The sequence below is a fragment of the Hylobates moloch genome, unplaced genomic scaffold, assembly GCF_009828535.3.
Source record: "Hylobates moloch isolate HMO894 unplaced genomic scaffold, HMol_V3 SCAFFOLD_18, whole genome shotgun sequence".
NCBI classification, from domain to species: domain Eukaryota; kingdom Metazoa; phylum Chordata; class Mammalia; order Primates; family Hylobatidae; genus Hylobates; species Hylobates moloch.
Window position 1 is genome coordinate 17,333,988 of NW_026652293.1, and position 23,702 is coordinate 17,357,689.

General features: G+C 33.9%; 1 protein-coding gene across 14 annotated transcripts in view; it reads left to right on the top strand.

Moving 5' to 3' along the window:
• Positions 1 to 23,702, top strand: part of KCNT2 (potassium sodium-activated channel subfamily T member 2) — a 440,948-nt gene that overhangs the window by 255,093 nt on the left and 162,153 nt on the right. For all 14 annotated transcript variants that reach the window (XR_009210825.1, XR_009210826.1, XR_009210827.1 and 11 more), the window contains one exon: positions 6,654 to 6,762. Coding sequence is in view for 11 of the 14 variants with exons in the window: in XM_058430744.1 (XP_058286727.1) it covers positions 6,654 to 6,762 (109 nt within the window). In the remaining 3 variants the exon portion in view is untranslated. The remainder of the gene's footprint in view (positions 1 to 6,653; positions 6,763 to 23,702) is intronic.

The window sequence follows — 23,702 nt, forward strand, 5'->3', positions numbered from 1 at the left end:
AGTATCATCTATCCTAAGTTAGCAGTAGTCAGAAGAAAAGGCTTCCTAGATAAGTGACTTTTTAGCAGGGATGAGAGGCATGAGTGGGGCTGAGCCCGTAAAGAATGTTCTTGGCAAACGGTCCTAGGTGAGAAATGCTGGTTATGAGTGGAGAATGTGCATTATCACCAGAGAGAAGAATGCAAAGACTGGGGAAATAGTTTGGGAAAAGTTTAATAAAGGTTGTTGTAAGCTTTGTTAAGAAGTTTGAATTTGATGCCAAAAGAAACAAAACCACTGTAGGATTTTAAGTAGCCATGTACAACAATAAGGATTTTAGCCTCTGCCCGGCCACCCCCTCTGGGAAGTGAGGAGCGTCTCTGCCCGGCCACCCAACCGTCTGGGAAGTGAGGAGCGCCTCTGCCCGGCCACCGCCCAATCTGGAAAGTGAGGAGTGTCTCTGCCCTGCCACCGCCCGACTCTCTGGGAAGTGAGGAGCGCCTCTGCCCGGCCACCGCCCTGTCTGGGAAGTGAGGAGCGTCTCTGCCCGGCCACCGCCCAACTCTCTGGGAAGTGAGGAGCGTCTCTGCCCGGCCGCCCAACTGACTGGGAAGCGAGGAGCGCCTCTGCCCGGTTGCCGCCCTATCTGGGAAGTGAGGAGCGCCTCTGCCCGGCCGCCGCCCTATCTGGGAAGTGAGGAGCGCCTCTGTCCGGCCACCCAACTGACTGGGAAGTGAAGAGCGCCTCTGCCCGGCCGCCCAACTGTCTGGAAAGTGAGGAGAGCCTCTGCCCGGCCACCGCCCAACTCTCTGGGAAGTGAGGAGCGCCTCTGCCCGGCCGCCCAACTGACTGGGAAGCGAGGAGCGCCTCTGCCCAGTCGCCGCCCTATCTGGGAAGTGAGGAGCGCCTCTGCCCGGCTGCTGTGCAACCTTCCAAGTGTGAAGTGACAGCCTTGTGTGTGATCTTTTCTGTCTTCCCCAAGTTTGCACTTTCGACATTAAAATTTACTTTTTAGTTGAAAGTTAAAAAAAAAAAAAAAAGAATTTTAGTTGGAAAAAACTGCATCTGATAAGATTATAGAATTAATGAAAAAATGTTATAAAGCTTGAGATAGCTGACTGGGGAGCTGTTGCCCTTACTCCAAGCCAGAAGTGACAAGTTTTTAGATTAGGCTGTGGCACTGGTGCTGGAGAAAAGTGGAATCTATTAGAGCAATCTTTAGAGGCATGATCAACAAGATTTGAGAACTCACTAAATGTAAGGTAAGTGAGACAGAGAAGCTGATGATTTAGTATCTGGTAGTATTTTCTTTTGGGAAAAGGGAGGACTACCAGTAGCAAGATGAGTTCAGTTTGGCATAAGAATGTCAAAGGATAACCAAGTGCATGGTGTCAGATAAGCCAAACGAGGATGTTTTAGGGAGCCAGTGGTCTACAAGTCAACTGTTGTCAAGGGTTAAGATAAATAAGAAAAGTAAGTCACACACATCCATTATACAATAATCAAAACTTCTGTAAGAAGAATCAGATCTGTAGTAACTTCCCTTTACTCATGCATTTTGTAAGCTCTGAAGTGAAGGTTAGAGCCCAAGGTTTGTGACTCTACAGATCATGCTTTTCTCACTTACTTTTTAAAAAATAAACTAGACTTTTTGTTGTTATTGTTAAGCCATTTTAGGTTTACAGAGAAAATGGAACAAAAAATATACAGAATGTCCGTATCTCACCCCCTACACTCCTTCCCCCCTACACCCCCCATTTTCCTATTTTTAACATCTTCCGTTATTGTGGTACATTTGTTGAAACTGATGAACCAATATTGATAAATTATTTAACTAAAACCCATAGTTGACATTAGGGTTCACTCTTTGTATTGCATATTCTGTGGATTTTGATAAATGTAATATTACATGCATTCACCATTATAATATCGTAAGAAATAGTTTTAGGGTCTTAAAAATATTCTCTGCTCTACCTATACATCCTTCTGTCCTTTCTTTTCCCCAACCTGGCAACCACTGACCTCTGTACTATCTCCATAATTTTGCATTTCTACAATGACATATAGTTGTAATCATGCAGTATGTAGCCTTTTCAGATTGTCTTTTTTCACTTAGCAATATGCATTTGAGGTTTTGCATGTCTTTTCTTGGATTGATAGTGCATTTCTTTGCATTGCTGAATATTCCATTGTATGGATGTAGCACGGTTTATCCATTCATCTATTGAAGTATATCTTGGTTACCTCCAAGTGTTTGTAATTATAAATTAAGTTGTTTTAAGCACGTACATGCATGTTTTTGTGGAGACCTACATTTTCTGTTCCCTTAGGTAAATACTAAGGAGCCCAATTGCTGGATTATTTGGTTAGGGTATACTTAATTTTGTAAGAAATTGTCAAACTGTATTCCAAATTTGATGTATCATTTTGCATTCCCTCCCAGCAATGAATGCAACTTCCTATTGATCTGTGTCCTCTGTAGTATTTGGTGTTTTCAGCATTTTAGATTTTAGCTATTATGAAAAGTGTTTAGTGATGTCTTACTGTTTTCATTTGCAACTCTCTAATGACATGTGTTGACTGTGTTTTCATTATTCTAATCCGTATATGTTCTTTGGTCAGATGTCTGTTCTGATCTCTTGCCCAATTTTAAATTGAGTTGTTTTCTTGCTATCTACATCTTTGTGTTTCAACATGTTTAGTCTATTGGCATTTAATGTCATTATTAATATGGTTAGACATAGCTCTATCTAAATTGTTTTCTGTTTGTTTCCGCTGATTTTGGTTCCTCTGTTTTTCCTTTCCCAGATTTTTTATTATTTGATTTTGTAAAGCACTGAATGTAATATACCTATTGGCTTTTTAGATGTGCCTTTTGAATTTTTTTTCGTGAGTGCTCTAGGGATTGCAATACACATTCTTACTGCTTCATAGTCAGCTTTATATCATTGTTATACCACTTGTTAAAATTATAAACTTACATTTATTCCTTTTCTACTCTCTTATGTTATTGTTGTTAGATATACTAATTTATCCATAGATTAGAAACTACACTAAACAATATTATAAATTTTGCTTTATTCAGATTATGTATTTTATAGAAGTTAAGAGGAAATGGTTTTTTATAGTCATTAAAACATTAAACATTTGTTACTCTTGTTTTATTTCTGAAGTTCCTTCTCCCTGGTATCATTGTTCTTGAGCTTGTATAGTTTTCTTAAACTTTTCTTGTAGTATGATTCCAATGGCAGTACATTTCCTTAGATTTCTTTATTTTAAAAAGTCCTTTATTTCACCTTCCTCTTTGAGAGAGTTTTTGCTAGATATAAAGTTCTGGTTTCATAGTTTTTTTCCTTCATTCTAAACTTTAGAATTTTTTCCAGGGTTGCCTGGCTTTCAGGATTTTTGATGAGAGTCCTTGGCCATATGACTCTTTCTTTAGGTGCTGTCATGATTTTGTCTTTATTTTTGTTTTTTAACAGTTTGAATACAATGTGACTAGGCATGGTTATCTTTTTGTTTAAATAGTTTAGATTTTGCTAATTTTCTTGAACTTATAAGTGTATGTCTTCTACAAAATTGAAAAGTTTCTAGTCATTATTTCTTAAAATCATTTTCTGCTAGTTTTTCTCTTTTGTTTTCTTTTTGGGAATTCAATTATATTATGTAAGACCTTTTTACCGTGTTACACAAGTTCCTGTACTCTGTTCCCTTTTCCGTACCTTTTCTCTTTGTTTTTCAAATTGGGTAAATTCTATTGATCTATGTTCAAGTTCACTGACTCCTTTCTTCTGTCATTCCCAATCTGTTTCAAAGCCCATATAGTGAATATGTTTTTTCATAAACTTCAGCTTTTTAATCTAAAAATACTTTCTATTACTCTGCTGAAATTTTCTTTTTTTTTTATTACAAGCATGTTTTTCATTACATTACTGGTCATAGTTCTAGTAGCAGCTTTAAATCCTTCTCTGCTAATTCTAACATCTCAAACTGTCTAGTAGCTACCATCTATTGGTTATCATTTTCTTTGTTTCCCGTGCAAATAGGTCACATTTTTCTGGAAATTCATAAATTGAATAATACTGCATTGTATTTTGGATATTGTGTTATGTTGCGGAGGCTTGGATTCTCCTGTATTCTTCCAAATAATGTTAGTGCTCTAATTTTAGCAGAGGCTAAGTTGCTTAAACTCAAAATAAAGTAAACTCCATCACCAATGAGGTTGGTAGTGCTTCACAAATGTCAGCTCCGATTGTTTTTATGCTTCCCCATGCATTCTTGGTTCAGAGGTCAGCCAAGGATGTTTACACTCATTCATGGAATTTGTGGTTTCTCTTTGCTGCCTCTCCCTTTTCCTGTCTCTGGTGGCTCTGGTTGTTCCAGGCTCCATTCTCTTGTTGTTCTGGCAGGTTTTCTATGGAGTCTTAGCCAACTTGTGCTGTTGTGGTAAGTCTTAGCCAACTTGTGCCCTCAGGTCACAGCAGCAAAAACAGGGAAGTTATAACATGCAAGATACTTTCTCCAAGTTTTAATTTTCCTCTAAAATCGGCCTACTTTAGTTCATTTACTAGGGCCTTTATATGCTTGTTCTGTAGATTTTTTAATAGTTGTCATATGCAAGGACAATTTATTAGGAGCTTATTCTTTCATATTGATAGATCTCCTGGCCTCCTCTATTTCTTCTTTTATTATTAATGTTACATTTCTTGCTGGTGTCAGCAGATAAGTCTCACTTTAAATTTTTCCTGAGAAATTCATTTTTGTTCTTTATCTTTTATCCTTAATGATACTACTTCACTATTACTAAGATGATACACATAATAAGAAAAACAACTTATGTTTTTTCAATAACTGACTGCCAACCTCTATTAAAAGGTGTTTGTGTGTTGTCTATTTCACCTTAGAAATCCTGTAAGATACAGAATATCTGCATTTTACTAATGAGGAAATTTAACTTGTCCAAGTCTAATTAGATACTGAGGGATACAGCAGGATTAAAACCCCTAGAATGGCCTATTATCTTCAACACAACACTAAACATAATGAAATAAAATAAAATAAAAATTATAACTTGGCATCCTTTTACTTATATAGTGGTTTACTTCTATTTTTTCCCTTTCCTTTAAAATTGTGTACTTCTAGTGAAAGAGAAATAACAGTAATCCTCCATTAAGTTATCTATAACCCTCAAACCTCAGATTTAAAAGCATGTAAAATGGATTAACAAGTATTCACTTGATGAATCTTAGTAGAATTATTAGACTCATTCTGATATTTGAATATTTGCCTGTAAGTTACATATGGTACATGTAAACCATACTGGACTACCATTCATCAACTTTCATGTAACTTAAAGTTACTATCTTGTTTTGGGTTGCTATAACAAAATAGCATAGACTGGGTCGATTATAGACAACAGAAATGTATTGCTCACAATTCTGGAGGCTGGAAAGTCCAAGATCAAGGAGCCAGCCAACTTAATGTCTGATAAAGACTGGCTTCCTGGTTCCTAGATGGTTATCTTCTTGCAACATCCTTACATGGCTGAAGAAGTGAGGAAGCTCTCTCTTGGGTGTTTTTTGTGTGGGTATTAATCCCATTCATGATGACTGCCCTCACGATGAGGCCTACCAGAGGCCTCATCTCCTAGTATCTTCACAATGCGGGGTAGGATTTCAACATGTAAATTTGGGGAGGACACGATCATTCTGTCTATAGCAGTTTCCAACCATAAATAACAACTTCTTCTATCTGCATTTGGATAAAGAGTCCCTCGTGTCTATCTGTATTTTGGATCTTCCTTTCCTTTCACTAATAGTGCTGTCAGAGAGAACTTTCTGTGATGGCGAAAAATTTCTATACCTCCACTTTCTAATACGGCAGCCACTAGCCATGTGCAGCTATGAGCACTTGAAATGTGGCTAGTGTGATTGAGTAATTACATTCTTAACTTTGTTTAAGTTTAGTTACTTCAAATTTAAATAGAATTATGTGCCTGGTGGCTGTTACATGAACAGTGCTACCCTAGAGCACCTTTGTGCTTCCTTTCCAAAAATGTATTAGCTAACTGTGTGGTGCATTTATCTAATAATCTTCCTTGATTTTTTCAATTCATTGAATTTATGGGGTGACTACTATGTAAAGGAGTTCGTGTTAAGCATGGTTTTGATTCCCTTTCTTACTTTAAGTGTCTTTTTAAAAACTTTTTTTGATGTATTTTATTATATCTAAGAGTTTTTTATGTCTTCAAACATACCACACAGGTACACACACACACACACACACACACACACACACACAGGTCAAAATTATTTTACCTTTACTATTATATTAAAAAGTAATTTTCTAAGCATGTTATTATTATATGTACATTTTTTATTTCTCCTTGGAAATTCCTATTACAAACTATTAGTTTTTCTATTTTTAAGTCTGTCCAGCTATTTTTTCTCTTAATCTTTTCTAATATTCTAAGTGCTAGTAATTATCTATGATTGAATTAGCTATCACTACCTTCTTCTGTGGAAATAATAGGTATCCTTAACAAGTCCTCACAGTAATTTTTGTATTAAAGTTTTAACTACAGATGTGACCAAGAAAACTGATTGCTTATTTTTACTTTATATGTTATAAAAATTTTAACTTATGCTATGATATTTTTATTTTGATCACTTCAGGATCACCAAACAATTTTGAGAGCATGGGCTGTGAAAGATTTTGCTCCAAATTGTCCTTTGTATGTCCAGATATTAAAGCCTGAAAATAAATTTCACATCAAATTTGCTGGTAAGTTTTTATCTTGCATGAGATCCGTTGAATTTCCTGAAACTCCTATAGTGGCTTAAGAGTTAAGTCTTGGAACTAAGTGGCAACTTAAAATATTCAAGATTCTAAAGAACTGAAAATGATTATTAAAACTAATTTACTTGATATGAGAGGATTTATCCACTTTAATATGTGACAAGATAATACTTTTGCTTGAGTCTTAATTTTTTTATATAACTTGGTGATTTTAGTACCTTAACATACTGGATACCTTAATAAGCCTAAATATATTAGCAGTAGTAGATTTATGCATAATATAGACACAAATTTCAACTGCCATATCTACTCATTTATACGTAGGTTTACACATAGATGGGTAATACTTGGCTATAGATAATTGTTCAATACACACATAGGCTTACCATGCAATAGACTAATACATTGAAATGTATTCAGGTATATTTAAATAGAGTTAATTTAGGGGGTAGACTTTGAAAAGAATTCAAGGAAAAGATGCATGTGAACTTTTTTGAAGATACTGCTTTAAAAATGATAGATCACATGAGATTATACTTTGAATTGCTAGAAAATTGAACAGCAAAATTGTACTTGCTTTTTTTTCTTAAATGCTTCTGTAAAAAAAAAAGCTAATGTTGATTTAAGCAGTAATTCATGTGCATGTTTCCCCCCAATCACAAATACCCCATGTTTTACATTGTATTTTATCTTAAAAGTCTAAAGCTCCAAAAGTCATTAAAATGTAATTCATTTTAGCAATGTGTCAGCAAAATGTATTTCCTTCAGAAAATGTGTTTACATATCTTAAAATTCTTACCTATTAGTGTATGATTCTGAAATGAAAAATTGTAAATACTAGGGAATTTTGATGTAATGATAAGAAAATTATGAAATTGTTGCTATTCAGTTTGCTCTAGCCTTCCCCAAATTTATGTCATCATTTTTTTTCCTAACAATGTATAGCAAACAATTTAAAGTAATAGCTTCCAACTCTGGTTGCACATTATTATGTTTTTGGAAGAATTTCTAAAGTACTGATCATAGAGATTCTGATTTATACAGTATGATAGGTGCTAGGGCCCCTCTAAGACTATTTCTTAACTGAAATTTGAAAATAACAGTGCCTCTTTTGTAGAAGGCTTTATGAAATTAAATGGAAAAATATATGTAAAGTACTCCATCTACAACCTGTTACATATATCATTAGCATTCATCAAATGCCAATTGTTTATTAAAAAGACCTTTGTAACTAGGCTATCTTATTTTTATTATTGTTTAAGAAAAGAAATATTTTTGAAAAATTTTAAATATACATGGTGATGACTTGCTATGACAAAATTTTTGAATGGCAGTAATGACATTAACACTAAGTAAAATCTTAAAATGATGACTTTAAATTTGAGTGCCACCACTTAAGACAGGTAGGCAGATTAATATTTTGAGCCTTATTTCCTGTCTACTAAAAGGCCATAGGGATTATGTCTCTGTTTTATCAGGGTTAATAGTAAGGATTTAATAAATAATGTCTGAAACATTAAGTGTTCTATAAGTGGATATTGTATCAAGACCTTAAAACAATATGTATTTTCGAAAGACAACTTGTGATTTTGAGTGTGTTTAAACTAAAATTCAGAGCAAACTTCAGTTCTTTCTCCCTTTAGCACGCCGTTGGTATGTTTCCACAGAGAGATGAAATTTGCTGAAAAAGTCTACTGCTAAAAAAAAATAGACTATTTGCATTAATCTACTTTCTAATTCTCATTTTGTCATTATTTTAATAATACCATCAAAATGAATAGATTATTTAAAAATTCTATCCCAACCATTTATCTCAATATTTCTCATTTTGACACCTGATGAAATTCTTTTTATTAGCACCTACATTCTTTTTTGACTGAGATTACAACATTTCAGAGGATCTCTTTTTATATTGTGTAAAGATGAAGGCATCCTAGTTTCATTAAAATACCACAAAAAGAGTTTGGAGTGATGTATGAAGCTCTCAAAACAATGTCATATATTTTATATCTCAGCATGAGGTTAAAAAATTATGGACTTTTCCTTTCAAAAGGCAGTGTATCAAGCTGTCAGTTTGTGTAAGAGACTCTTTAAATAACGGCCCTCAAGAAACCATGCTGTATATATCTGTGCCCTGTTGCCATGTGATTTTGCAGCTTTTTACCATGAAGAGGTGAAATCTATTTCCCCATCTTTGTATATAAGGTTTGCTTTGTGATTTGCTTTGACCAATATAAGGTAACGAAACTTACACTGTGTAACAACAGAAGCTAAGACTTAAAAGGCCATACTTGTTCTACTTTTGCTGTTTTGGAACACTGCTCAGAGACTACATATAAAGAAACCCAGTTTAGCCTCTCTAAGGATGAAAAATCACTTGGAAAGTGAAGCTCATCCATACCATCACCTCACCTGTCCGGCTCCCAACTTACCAGCCAACCCAAGGAATTATGCAGACCCACAGAATTTTGAGAAATAAAATGGTGGTTAAGTCACTGAAGTTTGGAGGTTACTAGTCATGTGGCAGTAGATAACTAATACTGTTGGTGATAAAATAATAATTACTTTAATTTAAAATCATATTTACTTGACAATATTTATTATATTCTTGCCCTTGTACTCTCATAGGTATTAAATATGTAGATTCCAATATTCATAAGATATGAAATGAGGCATTTGCATTTCCATTTATTTAAATAGCTCCTTCGGTTTACCCTAAATTGTGGAAATATAATCATGATTATAACTTATGTTTAAAAAGTAGGCAAAGTTTACTTTCAGCAAATTGTCCTTTTTATAATAAATTTGTCAAAATAACGTGATTGAAACTGCGAATTCTAGAGCGAGACATTACATGGTGATGTAGTTGCTGTCCTGTGTACTGACTGCATGACCTCAGGCTTCTTCAAGTCTTTAAGCTTGAGTTTTTCAAGTTGTAAAATGGGGATGATATGACAAACAACCCCCTCATGTCATTATAATACTAAAAAGGATACTTGCAAGTATCTTTTTAATTTTTAAGCCACCAGTAAGTGATAACTATTTAAGCAATTGGTATAATTTATATCTTGAGTGCCTATTCGTAATCTTCATAACAAATTTATATTGTACTTGTTTAGAGGAAAACTAACTGGGCTCTCCCATAATATTTTACAAACAGTTTATAAGAGAGATTTCAAAAGATATAATTCTGAGCTTACACACATTTTCTCAGAGAATAGAAAATATAAGGTATCTTCCCAACTCATTTAATGGGAATAACATATCCTTGATACAAAACTCATTAAGGATAGTTTTGGAAATGACATTTAGAGTCTAACTTAATTGGTTAACAGAGTTGAAAAATTATATAAAATATTTTAGCAAAACAAACCGAGTAATATATTTATAAAAGAATATATAATCACCAAGTTGAAATTATTCCAGAAATAGATCATTATGTTAAAAGAGAATAACCATATCATAATTTTAATGAATGTAGTAAAGTATTTGAGACAGACTTCAACATTCGTTCACAATTAAAACCTAAAAAAAAAAAAAAAAAAAACTGTTGGAAAGCTAGGACCAAAGAACTTCTTAACCTAAGACAAGTTATCTTCAAAATAACCAATAAAAAATTATATTCAATAATCACATATTAAAAAGCTGTCATTTAGGTACAAACATAGGTGTCTACTAAATCAACTTTTATCCAGTATTTTTCTGGAAATCATAAAAATGGCAGTGAAGCTGGAAAAAAGTAAAATATATAAGCATCAGAACACAAGAAATAAAATTGTCATTGTCCATGTAGCATCAAATTCTCTACAAGGAAAATTAAAAAGAGCTTTTTCTTTCTATTCACCTTTTTCTTAGAGGATCTCATCTATTTATATAATTTGCAAAATTTAAACTCTTCTTCAGTATCCACTATGAGCTTCAGTTTTGAATCTTCAACTGCATGGTCAATATCTCTTATTAGATTTCTAACAGCCCTCTTAAAATTAAGATGTCTAAAAATAGTTATTGATTTTTCTCGGACCTAAAACCTGTTTCTCACCCATTATTCCCAGCACCATCTGTTTAGAACTCAATCAAAAACCTGTGAGTCATGCTTTCCTTCTCTGCATCCAATCCCACATCTTGTCCTATCGGTTATACTACCTAATCCACAGTGGCATCACAATCCTAGTCTACGCCGTTATCATCTCTCACTTAGGCTATTTCAAAAGAGTCCCTTTTCATCTTTTTCTGGGTATTCACGTGTTGTATCTATAAGCTTACTTCTGCACTTCATGTACCCCAGAACATTTGCAACAGTGATTGCTGTTTGTGTATCAGAGGAGGAATCTCCATCTTCATACCTCCATTGTCAGCCTAAACTCGTTTTCTTTTACCAGGATACAAATTCCAATACCCTTTCACAATATCATTATTTTTTAAAGATTCTTTCTTGTGAATAATTTGTGTCACCTTTTATGGTTCAAAATTCAGATGTTAGTGTGGCTTTGGTTATGTCAAATCTTTTTTTTTCCAGTAAGAGACATTTTTTTTTTTTTTGAGACGGAGTCTCGCTGTCGCCCAGGCTGGAGTGCAGTGGCGCAATCTCGGCTCACTGCAAGCTCTGCCTCCCGGGTTCATGCCGTTCTCCTGCCTCAGCCTCCCGAGTAGCTGGGAATACAGGCGCGCGCCACCACGCCCAGCTAATTTTTTGTACTTTTAGTAGAGACGGGGTTTCACCGTGGTCTCGATCTGCTGACCTCGTGATCCGCCCGCCTCGGCCTCCCAAAGTGCTGGGATTACAGGCGTGAGCCATCGCGCCCAGGGAGAGACATTTTTTTACCAATATAATATTTTTGTTAGAAGTGGCAATTGGTACTGAAACATATGACAGAGGCAATGACAGCGTGCCATAGACATGACTAATACAAAAATGTGTTTTTGTAACATCTTGTATTCTCTGTCAAGCTCTTGTGGGTGTAGCAATTCTAGTAAAGTTTCTCTAGGGTCAAATATGGGATCTACAATCACCTGGGGAAACCTTATGCTTCCATGTTGTGGAGCCCTTCATAAATTCGCCTCCTCGGTTGCAAACCACGATTAAAGGGCACAATATTATGGCAGTTTAGTTATCAGACATGTTTCTGTAGCTCAACATTTAATCAGACTGAAATCAACTTCATATTTTCTTCTCTACTGTGCATTTCCTAAATCATTAAATGCACACACACACACATACACATGCACACACCCCAAAACAAAAAAGAAAAAACATGTACTTTAGTAGGAGGATAACTTCTTCATTGAAAAACCTTGAATGAACTTTGAAAATAAACTGTACTCTCCACTTAATAAATTTCAGCTGAATGAAGTTTGCTGTTTGTCTCCTAGTCAGATGAAGTTACTCAGAAAATCAGTGGGAGGTGAATTCATGGTTTAAGAGTAAATTAATAGCTAAATTTAGATAAACACAATATCTCTATCTTCCCAATAAAGTGTTATGTCATCTGTGAATATTCAGTTCTCTTAGCTTCCTCATCCAATTTTCTTTCAACTGTTGAGTCCTATGAAAATCTCCCACTTCATTTGAACAGATATGAGAAGAAATAAAAATCGAATTGGCAAATTTTCACCCACAAGTAGGAGTAAAGTATGTAAAAACAAAGGAGTGAATTAAAGTGTGAATTATCTACTTTCCATGCTTCTTTTTTAGTCCAGAGGCTACCCTTGAGATATTTTCTATGCTTTGGTTATGGTATTTCATATATAATAGAATTTGATTGTAATTTGTTCACGAAAAGTAGAACCATATCTCAACAGTAAAGTGTTGACTGAATGAAATACTTTGTACTTCGCAATTCAAACATGCCTAGAAGAATGCATCATTATACCAGAACAGTAGGAGTTAGTTCTAACAATTAAAAAAAAAATTTAATTACAATAAGAAGTTAAAAGTCCTAGCAAAAGTAAATGTATTTTTAGCAGTGTCACAGACAATATTGTTTAAACATGTATCTTTCATAGAGTGTGATTCCCATTATACAAATAATAATATTTAAAGTGCGCACACATACATGCACATATCTTGGAGAAATGATTTGACCAGAAAATGAAGGTTTTGCTCAGCTTAGCCATCATCTATTTTGTACTAAATCACTAGATATTCCAATGCATCACTTTTTCCTACCCAAGAAAGAGAGTGGGAAAATATTTCCAAGCAATATAAATATTGGAAGTCATCTTAGCTGTTTCTAAATAACATATGGATGTGCAGGCTTGACTTTCACCAAATGGTAAAGTGTGAGTTTTTCATGCTGAATGATTTCTTCATTTCCCATATAACACCCACATAGACATCATTTTAAACTTCATTTTTACAACCTACTTAAGAACATGATGCTTAGAGATGTTATATTTTCAAAATATAAAACATTAAGCCTTTGAAAATTCTCATTTTTTTGGATGGAAATCTTTTCTCTTTGATTTTTTTTATTATTGTGGAGATCATCAGAAACTACTTAACATAAGGCCACGTTCAAGCCCAGCACTGTCTGGAGAATCCTTAATTTTTTATGCCATTCCTCACCATTTTTTACTTTCAAAAAATCAAACTTACACTGTTTAAAACAGTTATACAATTAAAAAAAAACCGTATTCTCTCCATCTACATTCAAAAACTGTTAACATTTTGCCACTTTTGACTAATCTCTTTGTACGCATACCCAAATACACACATATTTTTATTTCAGCGGAGCTCTCTTAAGCGTAAGGAAATTCTGCTACATAACAATGCTAAAATTTTTACCCCTAAAATGGTCAGTAATAATTTTATGGATCCAGTTTATATGCAAATGTTATAAATTGTCTCTCAGATTTTCCTTAAATCTGTATTTTAAAATTCAGTATTAAATCAAAATTTTATTTTTACTACATTTATGTTTTTTAATTCTTTGTAAAAAATTTTATGCAATAGTTTTACATTTATGGAAAAGCAGTATAGATAGTACAAAGAGTTCTATATACCCTCTACATCCCACAGCTTCTCCTAATGTTAATGCGGTATATATATAACCATTATCCATTTAATCAAAACAAGAAATTAACATTGGTGTTGATTATTTTTAAATGAAAATTTAAAAATTTAAATATTGCAAAAGATGTTTAAGCCATCTTTCCTATTTATTTTCCTTGACATTTGATTAAATTGTCACTGGATATTAGGTATTTCAAAACATTTTCTTGTGGGCCACTTATGACTTAATTAACTAAAATAATCTTTTATTTATCTCCATTAATGTTTTTTATAGTTGTATATTTTCAAACACCCAATTTCTTGGTTCTGAGTACCAGATGAAAATAATACTTATTTTTTTAGAAAGTGCCAGACATATTCTATCATATCCTATGCCTATGGTATTTAGTCTGCCAAGTAGTTCCTTGATATAAATGTCTTATGAAAAAGACCAGGTATGCTCCCTTTCATTCTTAAATACTTTTTCATAACATTTTCTAGATTTGTACTATGATCAATTCATTGTTCTATGCGCTAGTGACATAATGATGAACAAGATGTATAGCTTTTCTCATTGCCTTTACCTGTCACCCTGTAAAAAAGTCAATGCACTTTTATATACTTCCCAAGAATACCACTCGAATGAGCTTATCCTTACTACATAGAGCTTTAGTTGGAGCCTTACAACCCCCCTTTCCTGCCCTTCACAACCTCCATGTATATCAAACCAATGATTCCAGTTATGCTCTAGTCTCACTGTATATTGCTTGATGAATTTAGTCAATCTCATACACCTACAATAGATAGTTAAGGCTTTCATGATTTAGTTTCCCCATCCCAGAAGTAATTGGTTTTGCTTTGAAAAGAGTCTCCTAACATATGTTTTTTTTAAAAAACAAAAAAACAAAAAAACAACAACAACAAAAGAATGAATGAGATCTTAACAGTAGGATGGCCAGCAAGTGGAGATGACAATTCTTATAATAGGGTGTTAAAACTATCATTGCCTCAAATCACCTTGCCTTGGAACTTCATATTGTGCACATACACATACACAAATACATGTGTATGCGTCCATGTGTGTACATGTGATTGTGAATTAAATTTTACTAAGATTTTGTTGGAGAAGTAGTGTGAGAATAATGCAAGTATTAGGTAAAGGCATAAAATTTTAACTAGATAAAAAAATAACTCTGGAGAAATGTTGAGTGCAGTGAGGAGGACAAAAAAAACCTCATAGGAGTGATTATTTAGGAAGCTATTATAGTTGTCCAGGTGAGAGATATGGAGAGAGCTATCATAATAGAAATGAGGAGTGAGAACATATAGGTAAAACATTTCATGTATTTTCTGTAGACTTAAAAATTAGCTGACTGCAGCAACCAAGGGAGATTGAGAAAATCATTTTATCTTTGCTACTCTCACTTTTTCATATATCTTCACACTTAATATAAATTCTGTTATAGTACTGAACTAATTGATTCAGTTATTTCAATGTCTATTTAACACCAGAATATGAGTTTAAGTGCCTTATATATCCAGTGATTGCACAGTGCTTGACACATAACATCTAATTATTGTACTATACAGAATATACGATTTAAAAGATCCACTTAGAAAAGTGATAATATAACCTAGTAAAATAAAAAAATGTGCCAAAATATATGAAATAGTTTGCAAGTACACAAGTAATGTTCCATCATGTTGTGGGAAAAAAAAATTCTAGAGGAGAGAGTGACACAGAAAAAGAGCACCAGAAATCTAAAAACAGCGCTTTGTAATTTTTTTCTGAGTATTAGGTCACACATGTACAAAATGAAACTCTAAAAGCCAGGCTAAAAACAACTAAAGAATCATAAGCAGAACAATTCTCAGTGCTCAAACAGGGTGGGGAGATATTCACACTCTCAGCAGACATAGTATAATGACCTTGGCGATCAGCAGGGCATTTGAAATCTTATGAGATGCATAGTTTTCTAGTAAGATTGACTTAGCCCCAGAGTAAAGGGTACTCTAAATAGATCAGTATTAGTTTTCAGTAATAAAAAGCTTACCACTAACTTTTCAATTTACAGTGACAGAAACCTATTATCTGTGTTTCTGTGGGTCAGGATTCCAGGAATGGGTTATGTAGCTCCCCTCGTCAAGGTCTCACCAGTATGCAATGAAGATATCCACTTGATCTATAATCTCATTTGAGGTTTGACATCTTAGAATTTTGTCTACTAACACTGCCCTTGAAAGCTTAAAAATCCAGCAGGCCTTCAAGGTATCAAACTAATTCTACCAAAATGAAGCACCTCATTTTAAACATTGTATAAAGTAACATTCACATTGGCCAGTATCCAATTGAAATGACTAGACATATCAATAAATGGGAAATTCTGACAGTGATTAAGGTAGAAATAAAATCTGTTCTGTACAAGCGTATATCCAGAAAATAAAGGAGAGGAGAAAAAAAATGTATAGTGATTTTGTAAGGCCGGCATTATTTGATCAGGCCAAAGCCAAAGACATCATGAGAAAAGAAAATTGCAAACTGATACGTTTTATGAACACGGATGAAAAAATCTTCCAACAAATCAGTAGCAAATCCAATTCAGTAATATACAGAAAGAACATACTGTTACCTCGTTGGGTTTATCCCAAGGCTACAATAGTCATATAACGTTTAAAATCAGAGCAGTTCACTATATTAATACATTAAAGGGGAAAATAAGCTATATGATCGTATCAACAGATGCAATAACAGCATTTTAAAAATCAGTAATGTTTTTAACAAAAATTTGTGCATACTGGAAATAGAAGAAAAGCAACATCATATTTTTATTATACTTGATGCTTATAGGCTGAGTACTAAACTCTAATATTGAGACGTCAAAGCTCTGTGCTCTACTTCTATTCACACTGTACTGAAGGTCCTAACCTGTGCAATAAGGCAAATTAAATAAATGTTAATGTACATGTTAGAAAGGAAATAGTAAAACTAGCTTTATTCATAGACTAAGTGAACATTTCTTTAAAAATGGTAATGAATCTATAATAAAGCTAGTAGAACTAATGAATGAGGAACATCAAAATGATCTTCCTTATACAGAAATCAATTTTATTTTTCTATGCTCATAAAGATAATTTAGGAATTTAAATTAAATATAACCTTTAAAATTCATCAAAAGTATGAAATAGATATGGGAGAATTTAATAAAATATGTGCGTCTCATATAAAGAAACTATAAACATTGCTGAGAGAAATTTTTGAAGACCTAAATAAGCTGAGAATGTAGCTTATTTTAAGGGTTAAAAGATTCAATATTTTAACGTGTTAATTATATCCAAATTAACCTATAGATTCAATACATATTTCAACTGAAATTATAGCTGGCACTTTGAAATATTAATAATCTTATTTTAAATAATATAAAAATATAAAGATAATAGTCATAACAACTATGAAAAAAAGATTCATGTCAGAATATCTATAGTACCTGTGTTTTGAAGCTTTACTGTAATACTGAAGTATTAAAGATAGCATGGAATTATCATAATGATAGACAAATAGATCAATGGAACAGAATATAACCCAGAAGTAGATCGACTTGTATATTTTCATCAACAATGCCAAGTTAATTACCCTGGAGAGGTGATAATCTTCAATAGATAGTTCAGGATCTACTTTATATCCTTCTGGAAAAAATATATATCTTGAGCCTTACGTCACACCACACAGTGAATATTAACTTGAAATAAATTATACACTTAAATATAAAAAGTGAGACTACAACATATCTAAAATAAAACATGGAGGAATGTTTTCACAGACTTGAGTAGCAAATATTTCTTAGCTGAGACACACAAAACCCACAAACCATTAGAGAAAAAAAAAAGAAAAATTGGCTTTCATCAAAATTAAACCTTCCACTCTTCACAAGACAATTTCAAAGAATGGCGAGCCCCAGACTGGGATGAAAATATTCACAATGAACATATCTGAGTAAAGTTTGAGTCCAAACATATATAAAGAACTCCTACAATTCAATTTTAAGAGTCCAAACAAACCAATAAAAATAGGTAGAAGAATCGAACGGACATTTTATACACACACAAGGATATATCAATGACCATTAAGCATATGAAAAGATTGTCAGTATCACTAATCATCAGCAAAATGAAGATTGGAAAGCAATACCATTACATACACAGAATGCCAAACATTAAAAGGATTCTTAGTATCATGTGACTGAAGCTCTCATGCCCTCTTGAAGCTTACGTTCTACTGGGAAAGATGGTTTGAGCAAGAAAGTACTTAGATGGCTATTAAGGGAAAAAAATGCAAGCATCAAGGAAGGCTTAAAATAGGGTGGACATACAGATATGATAGATGAATTTTGGCAAAGGGACATGGAAGTTATACCCTGACACAGGAATGGGTTAGTTATATTTAAATGAATGCAGATATGAGTGATTCCTGAATGTTGCCATACAGTAAGAAACCAAGGTAGAAAATGGTGTGGTGAATTAACAGGAACTGAAAACACTTAATATGCACCAAGATAGAGGATAGTAGGAAATGGGGTTGGAAAACAAGGCAAAGATAAGATTAGGAAGAACTTTATAATTCACTTTATAAAGAAATATATAGTATATCTCTATATATATACACACTCTATATGTAGTATATATACTCTATATATATACTACATATAGAGTGTGTATATACATATATAATTCACTTTATAAAGAAATATATAGTAGTAGGTAGAAGATGGGTTTGTGGATGATTATTATTTTTAATTTACGTCTAGATTTTTGCATATTCTCATTTTTCTAACAAGATCCAAATAATCAAGCATAATTAATTCCATGATAAAAATTGTGCATGGTTATATCTAAGCAGTGAAATTGTTATTCACCTAATTATAACTATAAGTTATGTTTATGTAGACTACAATACTGTGTTTACATGAAGTAAAATACCATTGTTACTATTAGCAAAATATATATAAATTTATGAATATGTATTAGTCTATTGCTACATTTTATAACCCGTGATCAATCTCACTTAATATTTTCATAAAGCCACTTTCATTCATGACAAATTCTCATTTAAGCCATCAAACTATTCTGTATAATCAATCATAAAGACTAAATTGATAAATCTGCCAATAGCTAAATCCTTCTTGAGAATGCTAACTCTGCTTCAAATAAGGAATGAGAAATAAAGCAATTTAAAAAGTGGTAGCTATTCGTAAATATTACCAAGATGAATATGATTAGTGGGATTTCTAGGTTAAATGGTATTTGTACTTTTATGGTTTTTAGTACACAATGCCAATTTGCTCTCCAGAAATATATAACCCTTGAAGAAATGGGCAATATTAACTTTTGCCCTTTGGTAGAAAGCAAAATAACATAAGAACTACAATAATTATTATAATAATAGTGGTAGTCAACACATGTAGTGCTTCCTGTGCAAGGGCTACTGTTCTAAGGCACTACTTATAGGTTAACTCAGTTCTCATTACAATTTCATAAGCTAGTATATTGGTTATATATTGCTACATAACTACCCCAAAACTTTGTGGTATAAACAACAATGTAAATTTATTATCTCAGTTTCTGTGGGTCAGGAATTTGGGAGAAGTAATAATCTGGATATTTATGATGTTACAATGAAGATGTAGGTTATTTAGGGTAGTTGCAGTTATCAAATAACTACAGGTATTTGAAGGCTTGACTTGCATCGAATATCTGTTTTCAAAGTGGTTTACTTACATGGCTCCCAAGTTGGTGCTGGCTGTTGGTAGGAGATCTTGGTTTCTTACATGTGGACCTTTCCTCTGGGCTGCTTGAGCATCCTCATGATGTGGCAGCTTGCTTTCCCCAGGGCAGATGATCCAAGAGAGAGCAAGGCAAAGCCACAATGCCTTTTATGGCATAGCCTTAGATGTCACACTTTGTTATTCTGCAATATCCCAATGGTTATACGGTTCATCCCTATTCTGCTGTGTAGGAGGGAACAGCACAGGCATGAATACCAGCATGTAAGAGTTATTTGGGGCAATCCTGGAGGCTGGCTACCACAGACAGATTATATTATTATTTCAATTTTACAGATGAGGAAACAGATCCAAATATACATATATTTTTTAATGCAGAAATGGTGCCATACTAACTGGTTGAGACAGGACTTGAATCCACATCCTCTGTCTCCAGAATGTGTGCTTTTAAGAGATATGTGGTATTGCCTTTAATTCTTCATTTAAATTTTAAATCTTTATTTATTACACAGAGTTGTACATTCTTGTGTTTTTTGTTTAATTTTTGCATTTGTGTATAAAATTTATCCCTGTGCCCTTATTTTCTGTTAGGCGATTTTTAAATGAGTTATAGGCATTTTTTATATTCTGAAATTAGTAGCAATGTGGCTTTTTATATGCTGTCATGTGCTGCATAACGACGTCTCAGTCAACAATGTACTGCATATACAGTGGTGGTTCCATAGAGTGTAATACCATCTTTTCACTGTACCTTTTTCTATGTTTAGAAATGTTTAGTTACACAAATGCTCAGCACTTTGTCACAATTGCCTACAGTATTCGGTACAGTAGTATGCTGTACAGGTCAAAAATAGTGTATGGATAGTACATGATTAGAATGTCAAACTGATTTTATTTTTGGATCTGCTGATGTGAGTATCATATTGAAGAGTTGCGTGGGCTGTTTTGGGGTGTTTGAAGTTGGTGATGTTGAAGAAGGGCAATTCAGAGTAGGTAAGGACTCCAACAAGACAAAACATTTGGCTCAATTGTCTCATAAAATAAAGCTCACTTTGCATTAAGAATTCCTTTTAAAGTGCATATTCCTCTTGGTGAAACTGAAATTTCCACCTTTTTTATATGTTACTTTATTTGGGTTATTAGGTGAATATCTAGTTGATAGTAGCATCCACCTATTTGTCTGTCTGTCTGAATGTCTCTCAATCTCTTATTCTATAAGAATAGACATTTTGGAGGAAGAGGGAATGAAGATTAGGTTGTTATGGGAGACTTCTAAAAGATAACCAGTGGCCAAAAAGTGGGTTCTAAATGCCTAATTCAAGGGATGATTTTATGTATTTTATTGTATTTATTTATTTTTTTATAATTTTGTCTAGAGTAATGGTTGCCAAACGGTTTTAACAGATTTTTTTTTTTTTTTTTTTTGGAGATGGAATCTCACTCTGTCACCCAGGCTGCAGGCTGGAGTGTGGCACGATCTCAGCTCACTACAACCTCCGCCTCCTGGGTTCGAGTGACTCTCCTGCCTCAGCCTCCCAAGTAGCTGGTATTACAGGCGTGCACCACCATGCCCAGCTAATTTTTTATTTTTATTTTTAGTAGAGATGGGCTTTCACCATGATGGCCAAGCTGGTTTCGAACTCCTGACCTCAAGTGATCCGCCCACCTTGGCCTCCGAAAGTGCTAAGATTACAGGTGTGGGATTATATGTGACAATCATAAATTTGGCTGTGGGTTTTTTTTTGTCTGGGAGGATCAGGCAAATTGTAGCATCTTTCCTCATTGGTAAGGGAAGAGTATGGGGGGGCTCACATAAATGCACATTTCTATGTATTATTTATTTTTATCAAACAAAACTTTACTTGTTATGGGGCTTTATAGCTTACTGTATGCTTTTCTGAGTCACTTCAATTGAAGTTAACAGCTTTAGTTTCTTACAGCTTTATTGTGGTATATTTGATAAATAAAATTGTATAATTTAAGGTGTACAATGTGATGATTTGATATACATATGCATTATGAACTTATTTACACAATCAAGTTAGTTAGCACATCCATCACCTCACATAGTTCCCTTTTTAATGTGTGTGGTTAGAATATTAAAGGTCTACTTTCAGCACATTTCAAGTATAAAATATAGTATTGTTAACTACATAAGAATTACAGCTTTTTGTGATTTATAAAAATAACTATGCATTTTTTATCTAATTTGATGCAAGGTATAGCTGGCCAAAGACAACATACTTACAGACAAGGGATTCAGACTCATGCCATGTGACTCCAAATCCAATGATTCTTTAAATCAAGCACAGGGCAACATTGAATACATTTTCCTACTTTATATAGCATTTCTGCAAGTGCTGGGGTTACATTTTAGTCTTCATAGAATGCCTGATTCAAAAGTTTCTTTTTTTGATTTAAAGACGTGAATTTCCTGAGGGTTACAGTAAAAATGATGTATAATAGAAGATATACTTGGACCCTGTCATCACTCCCTATGATTCCAGTCTTATTTATACTATTCAGCCCATAAAGTATCCAAATGCAATCTTCTTTCCATTTTGCTTATTCAATCATCCAGTGCTATTAAACACTCTCCTTCCACCTCATCAACTCATCTAATGCAGTGTTATTCAAAGCGTAGTCCAAAGACCAGTTTCATTCCACAGACTTTTATCAAGATACAACATGATAAATACAGCAGCATTTTAGAAATTTTGATAGCGATTTGACATTGCCATGACCCCCAAATGCATAATTAGTGGACTGTCTCTTTGGAAAGCATATAGACTACTAAGCATATAGACTAGTTTGGGCTGTATCAAAATCATAGGTGAATCACATATGGCATGAGCTGCCTGTGTGCTTGCAATGGGTTACGACCCGTTCTTTCTTTTTATTTTACAATTAAAAAGAAAAAGAAAACTGGCCCTTCATCACAAATAGCTTGAGAACCATTATTCCATATCATCATCAGTCTAGAGTCTTCCTGTGCCTCAGTTCCGTTTCTTCTCTTTTTTTCTCTTTAAGGAACCTGAACTCTGTAGTCTGCCACTTCATTCCGTCAGCCACATGTCAGTGTTCTGACTTCCTTTGTTTTTCATTTTTTTCCCATAGCTTTTGATAAAAAATAAATACACATGCAAACAAACAAAATTCCATGTACGCTGATCCTTTTTTTTCACTCCTTGACTGGCACTCCCGGAAAAACAATAATACCCAGTGGGTCAGATTTGTGTTACCATAAACTCATGTTCAGGCAGCTCAAAGCGCCCTTAACGTTGTGGTTCTTTGTTTTTTTTCTTTTAATCAAATTATTCTCTTGCTCTTGTAATTACTGTTTCAAATTTATCTCATTTTCTAATACACAGAGATATGGGAAGCCAATATATGAAAATTTCCTTAAATTTTGCAACGTATTTTTCAAATGTTAATTTATGTTCACTTATTGCTTCCTGCTTTTTCCTATTATAATTGAAGGATTTCCTTTCCATATCTTTGCTGAGTGCCCAATTACCTCATACCCTATCAGCAACCTCAGCAATATTTTTCCTCCCTTAATCTTTAGATTTCTTTCTTTGTTAATATATTTCTGTAAACATTTCCGTTTCTTCCTACCTCTCCAATTTTATTTTTAAGAAATTCTGCCTACTTTATTCTCCTTTCAAACAACTTTTCTTAATTATCCTTAAAATATTTGGTTAAACAGGCCAGGCGCGGTGGCTCACGTCTGTAATCCCAGCACTTTGGGAGGCCGAGGCGGGCAGATCACAAGGTCAGGAGATCGAGATCATCCTGGCTAACACAGTGAAACCCCGTCTCTACTAAAAATACAAAAAAAAAAAAAAAAAATAGCCAGGCGTGGTGGCGGGCCCCTGTAGTCCCAGCTACTCGGGAGGCTGAGGCAGGGGAATGGCGTGAACCTGGGAGGTGGAGCTTGCAGTGAGCCATGATCGCACCACTGCATTCCAGCCTGGGCGACAGAGGAAGACTCCATCTCAAAAATAAATAAATAAATAAATAAATTTGGTTAAACGTTATTTCCTTAAGTGATGCTTTTTTCATTCCCTCAGAGCATGCAAGGTATCCGTATATCCTCTTAATACATATGCATTTACTTTCTTTTTACCATTTATTGCAGTATTTATTTGCTACTA